Below are 13006 nucleotides of genomic sequence, written 5' to 3'. Positions count from 1 at the left end.
AATTTGAGAAGAGGAAAAATTGCTTGCTTCTAGCATCATGGTCATCGCGATATCAATTGGAGAAGAGGAAAAATTGCTTGCTTCTAGCATCATGGTCATCGCGATATCAATTGGAGAAGAGGAAAGATTGCTTGATGCTAGCATCATGGTCATCGCGATATCAATTGGAGAAGAGGAAAAATTGCTTGCTTCTAGCATCATGGTCATCGCGATATCAATTGGAGAAAAGGAAAAATTGCTTACTTCTAGAATCATTGTCATCGAGGTATCAATTGGAGAAGAGGAAAAATTGCTGGCTTCTAGTATCATGGTCATCGCGATATCAATTGTAGAAAAGGAAAAATTGCTTTCTTCTAGCATCATGTCCATCGTGATTGCAATTGGAGAAGAGGAAATAAGTAACTTAGGCACAAGGAACAAAAACACGAATGGTTCACTTTACTATCGTGCCATAATGTAGGCCTATCGTTCAGGTCACTCTTCCCTTGACATATATATATATATATTCCAGGTAAATGCATTTACATCACGATTTCATAATCTCTATAATAAATACCTAAACCAATTTATAACTCGGATATTGAATACGGAAATATTTGAAAAAAAAATGTATATGTAGACCCAAAACTTCTGAGCAAATGTTCCTTCTTATCTAGAGCTGGGGAGACATAACCGACATGGCTCAAATTCTCTACCTATACGGACTGATGATGGGTTACGTTTGTCTATTCTGCAGACTTGGGACGGAACTCACGCTACAGGTATGTGGAAACTGTACTTGTATTTGTACACGCTGACTGGTATGTTCCACATTCATTCTGAAACATGCGTAGGGTCTACTGTTCCAGGCAGAAAGGGTGAGAGACGCTGCCTGGGGGTGTGACTGGGTGGGAACTCCTGTCCCATTTCAGCGTTGTTTGGCCTTCATCATTGCCACAGCCAACAAGGAGTTCACACTCACAGCCGGGAAATTTGTTCCCGTGTCCAACTCCACCATGATGAGTGTAAGTACATTCCAGTGCATAAGAAATGGAATGATTTAAATTACATTAGGCTCATTACGTGTACCACCTCCCCGTGTGGAGGCAGGGTCGAATGCCTCCAACGTGACCCTGCGAGTCGTAAGAGGCGACGAAAAGGGAAGTCTCAAATCTGAGACTGAAACATATTGTCCCGAGTCCCAAGAAACTCGGACACGAGAGAAACTGCACTGGCAAGAGCCAGCAGCATATACAAATGGCAGAACCGTCCTCTCGTCAGAGAGAGCGCCCCACAAAACAAGACCGTAAATGCAAAACAGTAATAAATATCTGGTCATGAGCCCCAGATGGGGGTCGACACCAAGACTTACTGACTGGTCGTCAGTCGCAATGTGACTTGCACTTGGACATGTACCACCAAAGTCCACAATTCTTTAACATCTAAAGCTTCGAGAAGACTAAATGTGATTATGTGACTTCGTAAGATTAACCGCGTTGTTATCCAGTGAGATGCCAATATTTCGGATACTGTCCTCATTTTCAGGAACACAGTTTAGCTATACGATCCATAAAGAAGTTGATGAATTTTCAACTACCCTCTAATACAAGACAATTATTAAACAGACCTCAGCCCTTCTAGAGAACCTGCCAATTGGGCAGATACTCAAGAATTTCGCAGCATTGTACAGAACCCGAACGTTAATTACCGTGTTCACGAGAGCCTTCCACCGGTCTCTGTCCTGAACCAGATATACAAAATACATATCATTCTACCCTATCTCTCTAAATCCGATTTACTATTGTCCACCCACCAATGTCTTGGTCTTCCCAGTGGTTTCCTTCTTTCGGCTTTCCTACCAATATCCTGTATGCGTTCTTCCTCACGCCATTCGTCCTAAATATACTGCGCATCTCATCCTCCTTGATTTGACGGTAATCATACTTGGAGAAGAGTACAAGTTATGAAGCTCCTCATTATGCAGCTTTTTCCAACACCCTGTTCTCAAACACCCTCAGTCTATGTTCCTCCCTTAATGTCAGAACCAGTTTTCACACCCATACATAACCACAGGCAAAATTACAGTTATGTATATTCTAATTTTTATGTTTTAAGACAGCAGACGAGACGACAAAAGCTTCTGGATTGAATGGTAGCAACCATTACCCGAGTTCAATCTCCTCTTAATTTCCTCCTCAATCAGGTTTTGATTTGTTATCGTCGTTCCAAAATATCTTAACTATGTCACATTTTCAAAATATCTGTTACCTATTTTTATGTTATGGTTTTGTCCTGCATTTTGGTGACGATACAGCAAACATATGTACTTAGTTTCCTTTGTGTTTACTTGCCTTCTAAGCATATGTGCCTATATAAATTAGTTTAATTACCTATCTCATCAGAAGGAACTCTCTCCGAGCACATACCTGGTTTCAAACAACTTCAGTCACATGCTTTCTTTTCAAATTGCAAATGCTTACAATGCACAAGTACTAAGTACAATAATAAAGAGGATAGAACATATTCATTAAAAATCGAGATGTATGAACAATAAGCAACTTATGTGTGATTATAATGGATTTGGTATTCCACTCTAAAATGATTCCTCTAGATTGAAGCATCGCTATTGCATACTGTTATTCCATCAAGATTAGCAAACTTGTAGCTGCCATTCCAGAAATCTCTCAGGTCATTGAACTGATGTGCCCTGTGCGAAGGTTTAGTAATTTATCTTTGAAATTTCACCAACGTTTAAATTAATTTGTAGCAATTCTTTATAAAACATGAAATATTGTGTTTGTCACTAGATAATGAAAGAATCCATCTCCCTCTTCATGTTTCTACTAACCATGAAGGACAAGAGTGAAGATACTGTCACGGAGTAGCCTACTCACCATGAAGAACAAGAGTGAAGAGACTGTCACGGAGTAGCCTACTCAGCAACAGAAACTGGAAACTGTGTCTGCTCCGCACTGCAGTATTTATTGTGTTTTGTCCCCTAATACTGATTTACAAATTCCACTCTGGCACAACGAATTGCATAATGCTTCAGGAAAAGTATTATTTTTGACAAAGTATAAAAAGCAGACCACCACTCTAAGTAACTACTCGGATCTGAGGTCACAATTAAGAAAATTTTGCGCCCAAATTTAAATGCTCATTTATGTCAAACTACGCTTAACGGAAAGAGGACAAACATGCAATAAATCTGTTCCTCAACTTAAATTTCATTACTAAGTGCAATACAGTATAAACAATGGCACTTTCTTTTCACAATAGAGAAAGCATAGGACAACTTGATACTCTGAGGTTTAGAGAACGATATTTACTGCAATACAAGTGTAAAATATCTGTATTAACTTTGTAACAACACAGTACCCAGCATATATGTCACATAGCAAATTTCTATCTTACTCTGTTATACAAATGTTTTGTTCAAATTTCCGTCCCTTATATAAACTTCAAACTCATAAATTTCTACATTAGTAATTACATACTGAAACAAATCATGTGAGTGATTTACGGGCTGTAAAATTCAAAATTTATCACCATTCATACAGAATACGTTCATATACCGTTTATCAATTCCAGGGGACCCATGCTTCCTCCACGGTACCTATGTCCGCCTGTCTTCTGTCCATTGGCCCATCCCCTGAATAAGTGGTATAATCACGAGTTTCCAACATCGTGAAATTCTGTACGATCAACAGGGAGCCAACGTCCTTCACACTATTAGAACCATGTCAGTGTGCATTTGAGAATTTAGCAGAACTGGATTATTATGATTACTGAAACATTTAATAATATGTATTCACGACACATGACTCAGGAAGTTCAAGGAAATCAAATCACCTGATGAATCCTGGCTTCGGATGAAAGATATTTTACGTATGTCTCTATGGGAAATACACAACAACGTGACTATCCCTACAGGTATAGTTAAGGGAATTGATTCAGTAGGATATAATAACACTAAAGGATATCACCAAAATTGAATAGCAATCTTAGGAAATAAAGAAGTCACATAAATAAAAAAAATACAATTACATCACAAGTTCTTTCCTAGAAAAGTAGCATAATTTCCTGTAGAGAAATAAATTTTTATACCTTTTCAATATCCCTTATTTCCTTTAAAAAATAATGAGTTGAAACTAAATTCAGTTGACGTTAGAAAGCAGAAAATGCTAAAATGAGGATCGTGTGAATTGAAAATTATTTTGAATTTTCAGATTGTAGTATTTCCAATTGACGAAAGTTTTCCCTCATATCTGACAGCAGGTACAGGCGGAGATGAATAATTTTTCTTTTCTTTCAAGTTCCTTTTCAGCTGTCTGGTCATGTGGTTTAACGTGAGAACACATAAAATAATTATGAATTTTGTCCTAGCATCTATCAAATGCGACTAAGGAAAATCAAAATAGTTAAGACAGTCTTCCTTCAATCAAGTTAATTCAACTTACGTTAATTCGTTCAGATTTGGTGAATTTTAAGTTCTCTCAAACTTGTGATTATAAGGAGTAGTAGCCCGAAACTCAAAGTTGTGTAGTTCAGTAAAATTCTTTTGAGGGTTTCAGGTACAGATATCGCCTCCAAACTCAAAGCGTAAGAGAAACTCAAGCATGAAACTACCAATGAAATGAGACCGACCAAGAACTCCTCACAGAACAAAACGCTTGTTATCCTAAATTACTAGCGATGATAACGGTTCTATATTTGAATCCCTACCAGTGACGCAAATATCCGTTCAAGCGATCAGTTTGGGTGGTGAGAGTGTGCGTGACAGCGCTCGCGCTCTCGTTTTGATGAACATAACGTTACTGCAGTATTGTCACGTATTAGGGGTACGCGTGACTAATAACTGTCGGCTCTAGATTTCATGATAGGATCTATGGGACGTATCTACCACAATTACACTTGAGTACAAGACCTCACACATTGAACCCCTTGATATCGTAACTCTCACTGTGGACTAGATCCTGAGCTGATCTCCAGTCTCTACACTTTGCTGTCTGGATCTCTGAATGTGGGACTGAAATATAGAACCGAATATAGATCACCCGGTCACACAGTTCATTCCTCTCTTATTCGCGGTTTCCACGAAAAGTCACAATCTCCAGCCAAACGCTGATTTATACAAGTATATTCATTCCCGCAGGAACGTGTTTCAGCTAACCGTTGTCTAGCAACAGACGTCTGTGTTTTTCTAACAGCACACTTCCGGAGTTAAAATGCATGTCACAGTATGCTTCTGGTTCTTCGAAGGATTAACGAAATCAAACAACCTCACGAAGGAATTCAGATGTTGGAAACAAAATGAGCACAAATGTAACATCCGTGCAAGACTTGAACTCCACCGAACGTCTAAAATAAACTGCGCCACTAGACTACATGATCTGACCAATGTTAACAGGAAATAACAAGGACGCTAGGAAACTGAAATTGCCTGCACGGGTACAAAATTTCAAAATTGTATATCTAACCAGCCAATGGGAGGAAGGGGGAAGACGGGATAATTCTGTCAACATGTAACAGAAAAATCTATAAATATACTGGAAATTGAACATAAAGAAGAATTTCAAAAAAACTGCTTCTATTCAGAAAATAAGTATATTGGAGGATTTGCGAAAATTCCGAATATAAATATTGTGTTGTGAGCATGCAAACACTGCGACGAGATAACCATGTTCCCCCTCTCAGTATGAAGTAACACTTATACAATGTCAAGGTCAAGCAGCTGACACCTTAAGCGTAATTACACAAAGAGTAGATATTGATAAAATATACATAATTTCTCTAAAACTGGCCGAGAAACTCGGTTAATTGTTTGAATCCTTGACCTAACAACTTCTCCGTGTCGTTAATTACATAATTTTCCAATATATCAGTTGAAAATTTTCAGCTGAAGTTCATTGCCTTCCTGAACAAAGTAACTGCGCTTCTGAGTCACGCAAAGGCAGAAGGAAAATGAAGACCTCAGTGAACTTCGTGGCTCATAAATATTGCACGAAAACAGTGGACCGTAGCTCAGGGAGGCCTGTACAGATATGCTGAAGAGATCCCTGAGCTCGTCAGTTGAACGCCGTAGCCCCTGAGAGGCAGACGTCCGTGTGGGCACTGTCGCTTAGACTGAAGTGTATGTACAGCAAAATTGTCTCGCTTCACATTCTTACGTACTTGTGCCTGTAAGTAAGGAATTTTGTGATGAACACGAAGGATCCGCAGGCGTGTGATGTGACGGAGAATCGCTTTCGTACCATTTTAACGTTCCTGAGAATGGCAGGCATCCAAATCAACACGAAACATGCATCTATACTTCATTCAACCTGCAACGTCCTGATGGCAATCAATGCTTACGCCCTGGGTCTCGCATTTTATATGGATATCATCACACATAACGATGACTTGAAGAATTTTATGAAGTCTTTGCGAATACTGATTTCCAGTTCAGTCGCATATTGGGTGCATCTTAAAATGAGGTAAAACAAACATCACATCCTCTTGTCGTGCCATACACAACTTACATCCTAGTATCAGAAAGTGTGTCAGTGGCTACATGAGAACATTATACACAAAAACCAATCCTAATACGAGACTGAAGGTCCGAATATGGTGATGTAAGTGAATGTGCAAGTGATACGTTTGTGAAAGTAGAGAAATATACATCCTTTATATCCTACGCGAAGTTTCAAAACACTAAACGACATTTAAAGTTTTGTGAGATTTGAGGTTCTCTCAGCGGTAACTACTGTATTCTGATATGTGAGAACGTGTAGTCTGCTATTAGTTTATCCATATTTCAAATGGTTCTGAAGGAGGTAATCCTTTCTTCCTAAACATCGGTGAACTAATCATGTAAACATCGAAAAGCCGCTATAACTTATCATTTTGGTTTCGGTGAGTGTATAATAGCGGGGTGGATGCCGCACCTTCAGAAAGTTACGACATGTGTCTATGCATTCACAGCTTTCTTCCATCTAGTACACTCTGGAGTACGGATGTATACATCCCATGAATTGATACACAGCGCGTGGTACCCTTTTGACATTGTCAGCAGTCCGGGATACGAACTCGTTATCATCATGCAGGTAATTCCGAACCTTAATAACTTCCCAATGAAGCCATGTAAACAAAAGTTAGTTTCATGAAGAATTAAACTGCGTTGGTCAGGCTAAAGTAGGGATTACTTAAAATTAAATTTAATTCGAGGTGGTCCAGAAGAAACTCAAGACCCAGTAACTTCTTGAAAATCCATGAACATTTGAAAGTACATTAGTTATTCAGTGAAAGTTTTACACAGTTCCAGTATTACTGGAACTTGTCGTACAGTGTGAGTCAAATTACAATTACTCCTGAAACAGAAATTAAACTACATTTTCGAATGGACACATATTTTTGAAAACATCACTCCCATTCCTCTATTTATAATCAATTTACGTCATGTTTGTATATTTGTAATTTCAATTAAAATAAATCATTATTTTTGTACCTTATGGAATATTTGCATGTGGTTTAAGTCAGTAACTTATCTCAGCGATTTGTTATCTAATATCTGTTCACCACAAAATTTTGAGTTTGCTGACGACTAAACAGTGTCCGTTATCTTATCTAAGTGATTCTGTATTACATAAACACTACATGTGAAAGAACATGTTAAAATAGGCGACATATCGGTTTCCCTATCCACTTCTGTATACGCGTGGAGGGGTCACTCTGGCTCCACTTCGTATGCAGTGCACTTATGTATCTAATGTAACACCTCTGGTTGTCAGATGAATTTGGATCGGTCACTGCAATGTGAAATGGCAAGGAAACTGAAGTATTTGGGGCAAACTTGCACAGCGCTGCGTGTTCCATCACAAATCCCACATATCATTAACAGGTCTCGAACCTGGACCGCCATGGTGGGAAGTCAGTCTGGAAGATCCTTTGCCTTACTCCTCTACACCTTTGACTACTGAGACACTTAAGACTGTGGTGTCTTTAGCGCCGATTTGTGAATTAAAGGTAACAGAGAAAAAGCTAAAGCTATCCCTGTAACAGTCAAGACGCCCCATAGGGTAGTGAGACGTCGAGGCTCCCACATTTTCTCTAGACAACTGGCTAACAGATGGCGGTAAGTTTGTCAGCCTTTCGCGCCGACCGAACTTCACACCCCAGAAATATCCCTGCCACTCAATTCTGTTAGAGTCCGAGTAGAACCCAGGGGCTTAGTGCGGCTGGAAGGATTAGACAAATTGAAAAGAAATCCACCTCATCGGGACTCGAACCCGCGACATTCTGCATTGTAGCATAGTGCCTCCATCAACTACGTGACAGCGTGACCCGGTATTACAGTAAGAAGTAAAAAGTGTCTCTGGCTATTCGAATGAAAGCAGGGATTTTCCATACAGTGCGCACTTCTGTGCAACATGGACCTGAACGCTGTGTTGAAATGCATGGGAACTAAAGGAAAGATTTGCTGCAGACACAATACGCACATCGTCCGTACTCTGCAGGCATTCGTTTCTGCGCCTAACTTGACAGGGATTTTTGCTAATTTTATTTTATATCCTGTGACCACATAAATAGTCGGTATCTCGAAAGATAGAGAACGAACTCGATTAATTTTGTAAATTCATGGTATGAAAATTTCCCTGATTTTTTAATTAAACAATTCTGAATCTTCTTTCATAAAAATTTTCAAGCCAAAGTTATTTACATCCTCAACAAAGTTACCGCCTACTTCACTCATGTAAACGCAGAAGGAAACAAAAGCCACAAGAGAACTGCGCACATAAACACTGCGTTGCAAAGAACGGGCCACTGCCTCAGGCAGACCTGCACGCCAGTGCTGAAGGAACCCCTGGGCACTTCAGTTGAACCTCGTAGCCCCTGAGAGGCAGACGTCCGTGTGTGCATTGCCGCTAAAGCTGAACTGTTCGCATCAGTTGCAACAACATTTATCGCCTTTCATTTTAGAACGTATTTGTGCCTATAAGAAATTAATCTGATAATGAACACAAAGGATCCGCAGGCGTGTGATGTGACGGAGATTCGCTTTCGTACCATTTTACGGCTCCTGAGAATGGCAGGCGTCCCAATCAACATGAAGAATTCGTCCAATCTTCATTCTGCCTATAACATCTTGATGACAATCAATGCATACGCGATGTATCTCTCATTTTATATTAATATCATCATTAAGAACGATGACTTGAAGAATTTTATGAAGACTTTCCGAATACTTTCTACGATTTCGGTCTCATACTGGATGCTTCTTAACGTAAGGTACATCAAATATTATATCTCCTGGTGCTATACGCAACCTGCATCTTGGTATTAGAAAGTGTTTCAGTGGCTACGTGAAAACTTTATACACAAACACCAATCCTGATATGAGATTGCAGGTCCGAATATGGTGATGTAAGTGAATGTGAAAGTGATATACAGTGAATAAAGCGAAATACGGCATGAACTAATTATGAGATTAACATGATTTCGATAAAGTTATATCAAACAGAAAGTGGCATAACGAAGAATAATTTATCTATATTTATGAGAATGATATTTAAATTTTGTGAGATACGAAGTTCTCTCAGCGTTGACTACTGTATTGTGAGATGAAAGGTCAAGTAATCTGCTAAAAGCCTATCGATATTTTATATGACTCTGAAGAAGGATGTAACACTTTCTTCCGAAACATGTCCGATCTATAAAAGTACGTAATGTAACCACCGAAATGTCGATATTTTTAACATTTTCGTTTCGACGTGTGTTCCAGGTGGCGTTTACGTGATTTTGAGCGTCTGCTTCGTCTCACGGAATCCTTCACATGGGAAGACCAGCCGACCAGAGATCCTCACACCGGACACCGTACATTCGCGGGATGGATACCGCACCTTCAGAAATTATGGATGTACATACTTGGATTATCCTACGTTTTTCACATACTACAATCAGGGTTACGGATGTATATATCACATGAATTGATACTCCCTGCTTGGTATCCTTTTGACACTATCAGCAGCCCGGGATACGAACTTGCAATTCTCATGCAGGTAGTCCCATACTTTTACTGCTTGTAATTTTAATGTAATGAGGTACACATGTAAACAATGATTGAAGGGAGACAAAAGTTACTTTCATTAAGAATGAAGTCATCATTGGTCACAATGGGGTAAGTTATACTTTAAACTGAAATTAAAGTTATTTCCAGTTGCTCTATTGAAACTCAAGACATAAAAGCTTCTTGAAAATTAATGGACATTTAGAAATATGTTACTTATTCAATACACTTTCTAGCAGTGGATCTTGTCGTACAGTGCGGGCCATATACAGTTATTCCTGAAACAGCAACTAGTCTATAATTTCAAATCGGAAAATATATTCTTCAAGAAAGCAATTAATTTTCTCTATTTGTATTTAATTTACGTCATATTTCTTCATTTCTAGTTTTAATTAAGAAGAAGAATCATTTTCTTACGTTACGGAACATTTGGATCTGGAATAAATTAGTTACACATTGATTAGCGTTCTCATTGATTCGTTATCTAACATTTGTCCATCACCAATACAAAAAAATGTGCAGTATACTGACGACTAAACAGTGGGCGTTATCTTATCTAAGTGATTCTATACTACATAAATATTACATGGGAAAGAACATGCTAAATGAGGCGACATGTCGCTTTCCTTGTCCCCTTCTGTATACGCATGGAGGGGTCACACTGACTGCACTTGGTATGCAGTACACTTATTGGTCCAGTGTGCCACCTCTGGTTCACAGATGAATATGGATCGGTCAGTGCAATGTGAAATGGCAAGGAAACAGAAGTACTTGGGGCAAACACCCCTAGTACTAGGTGTGCCACCACAAATCCCTCATATCATAAACAGGCCTTGAACGCGGGCCGCCATGGTGGGAACCCGGCGACTAACCGCCTCGACGATGACATCAAATATGTTGTGTCCAAATTATTACTTTCGCTTTCTGCCATTTTGTGGTGTTCAGTTCGGCAGACTCAAGTGAACTGTAAGGATATGTGAGTGTGTCACGGAGTTCTGGAGTAACTGGTTGCTGCATCTCACCAGAAAGGGGAAGGTTCTAGGCACAGGATATTAGTAAAACAATAGCGCTATCCGTGTAACAGGCTGTAGAGGCCCATATGGTCCCGAGACGTCGAGGTTCCTACATTTTCTGGAGTATAGAATCTAGACATTCGCCTCACAGCGGTGACCCTGTCGGTCTTACGCGCCGGCCGGCAACGCTTTTCTCCAGGCAAAATTCCTGGCACTCATTTCCCTTAGAGGCTGAGTCATCCCCAAGACCACATTGCGACTAGAAGGGTTAGGTCAGTTCAAAAGTCCAAGGATCGCATCGAGAATCGAACAAACAACCTTCTGGTTTGTAGTTCAGTGCCTCAACCAACAACGCTACGGTCCCCACCCGCAGACGCAGGTTATAGCTAGAAAATTATTTCCTTTTTAAATAGTGTATGTGTTCAATGTCTATGATAAATACGTCTCTCGCTTCAAAGAGGTATTAATTACGTCATAAATAAATACCATTATTTATGTTATCCTACTAATGTTTGGAATATTCATACTTCATTATTTGAAACATAAAGTAAATCAAGCCTAATATTTTAGTAACTATATATAGCCGAAACGCAATTACCCAGCTACCAGTTACATCTAACTAAATTCATGGAGCTCAGCCCTTCTTGTGAGACTATCAATAGTCCAGGTACTCAAGAATTTCCCCACATTTTATGCAACCCGCTTTCATAATGGCTTTCCACTCTTTCCTATCATGGGCCAGATCAATCCAGCGCAAGCAACCCCATCCTGATATCCATTTTAATACTATAAACTTTTCCACCTCTTCGTCTTTCTACTGGCCCCCTCTCCTTGGCCTTTCTGCTAATATCCTCTACAAGTATGTATTTATCTTCCCATTTGTACTACATTTCATGTCCATAACATACTCCTCGACTTCATTATTCTAATTACACCTATGAAACTCCTTATTATGCACTTTCTTCCAATCTCTGTCAGTTCATCCCTTTCTGGTCCATGTATTCCACTGAGCACCGTACCCTCAAACACATTCAGTCTAGGTTCCGCAGTTCATATCAGAGACCAAGTTTCACACCCATACAAAACTACAGACAAATTTATAACTTTGAATATTGTAATTTTTTACAGTTTTAAGCAGCTGATTACAACACATATTCAATATGATGATACTGTACAGATCTTCGGAACAAGCTCTGATCTGGAGGATCATAGAATTGTGACTCAAAAATCTGACAGCAGACTCGATGCAAAGATATGCTGAGTGTGGCAATGAGATCCTCGATCTGGTGCATTGTAAACAAAAATTTGCTAGCTTTTTTTTTTTTAATAAGGATGGTAATACATACACCCATCTCTACATTTTAGAATAAGACATTACATCCATAAATACAAATACGTTATAGTTCAACGGGAAATGAAAAGGAGAGGGGTGATATTTTCGAAGATTCCGCTGCAGTACAATTCAAAAAGACCAGGTGACAGAGACCTTATGGTCAACACAGCCGCAGCCTGATTCTAGCAATGTTATGGACCACAGTACTACCTGATTACAGAAAAAAGACTAGTTATGATGATGCCTGTCTGCTGAAATGTGGCGACGTTGAATCGGGGAGAATATTATTGAAGCTGCGAAGAAAACTTTTGTCCACGATTCCATGACATGTCTTTTGAATTGATTAGGAAAGAAGCAAATTCATAATTCGAAATCGATATAAAAACATTTGCCTACCTCAAAGTCATAAACACTTCCGTTTATACGATATATTGCAGACAGATACAATAATTTAGCTCTCGCATCACTCATATTTAATAGAAATGTATAAAACGTAAACATAATATTCTTATTAAAGTATCTATAAACATGTAAGTTATATATTTTTCCTTGCAGATATTTGCAACAATCTTCCTCATGAGCATTTTCTTCGGCTTCCCACTCTTATATGCTACGCTGGTTATGGTCGCGTGCAGT

The 13006-nt window shown here is 39.2% G+C and overlaps 1 protein-coding gene across 1 annotated transcript; it reads left to right on the top strand.

The window, feature by feature from the left end:
* The first annotated feature begins 676 nt into the window (after nt 1-676).
* LOC117282728 (odorant receptor coreceptor-like) lies at nt 677-3429 on the top strand. The gene is made up of 3 exons (XM_033753490.1): nt 677-761; nt 849-1004; nt 2787-3429. Exons 1-3 carry the CDS (start codon nt 678-680, stop codon nt 2862-2864), a joined length of 318 nt encoding a protein of 105 aa, XP_033609381.1. The 5' UTR covers nt 677; the 3' UTR covers nt 2865-3429.
* The last annotated feature ends 9577 nt before the right edge of the window (nt 3430-13006 follow it).

This window comes from Cryptotermes secundus, unplaced genomic scaffold (genome assembly GCF_002891405.2).
Source record: "Cryptotermes secundus unplaced genomic scaffold, Csec_1.0 scaffold512, whole genome shotgun sequence".
Taxonomy (NCBI): domain Eukaryota; kingdom Metazoa; phylum Arthropoda; class Insecta; order Blattodea; family Kalotermitidae; genus Cryptotermes; species Cryptotermes secundus.
Note: the sequence above shows the minus strand (reverse complement) of the source record. Positions and strands in the feature narration are given on the sequence as shown.

Bases quoted from the DNA above. Each gene is read 5' to 3' on its own strand.
- LOC117282728 (XM_033753490.1), top strand. From the start codon at position 678: ATGGCTCAAATTCTCTACCTATACGGACTGATGATGGGTTACGTTTGT. The intron at 762-848 runs GTATGTGGAAAC...CTACTGTTCCAG, and splicing joins GGACGGAACTCACGCTACAG to GCAGAAAGGGTGAGAGACGC. The intron at 1,005-2,786 runs GTAAGTACATTC...GTTTGTCACTAG, and splicing joins CCAACTCCACCATGATGAGT to ATAATGAAAGAATCCATCTC.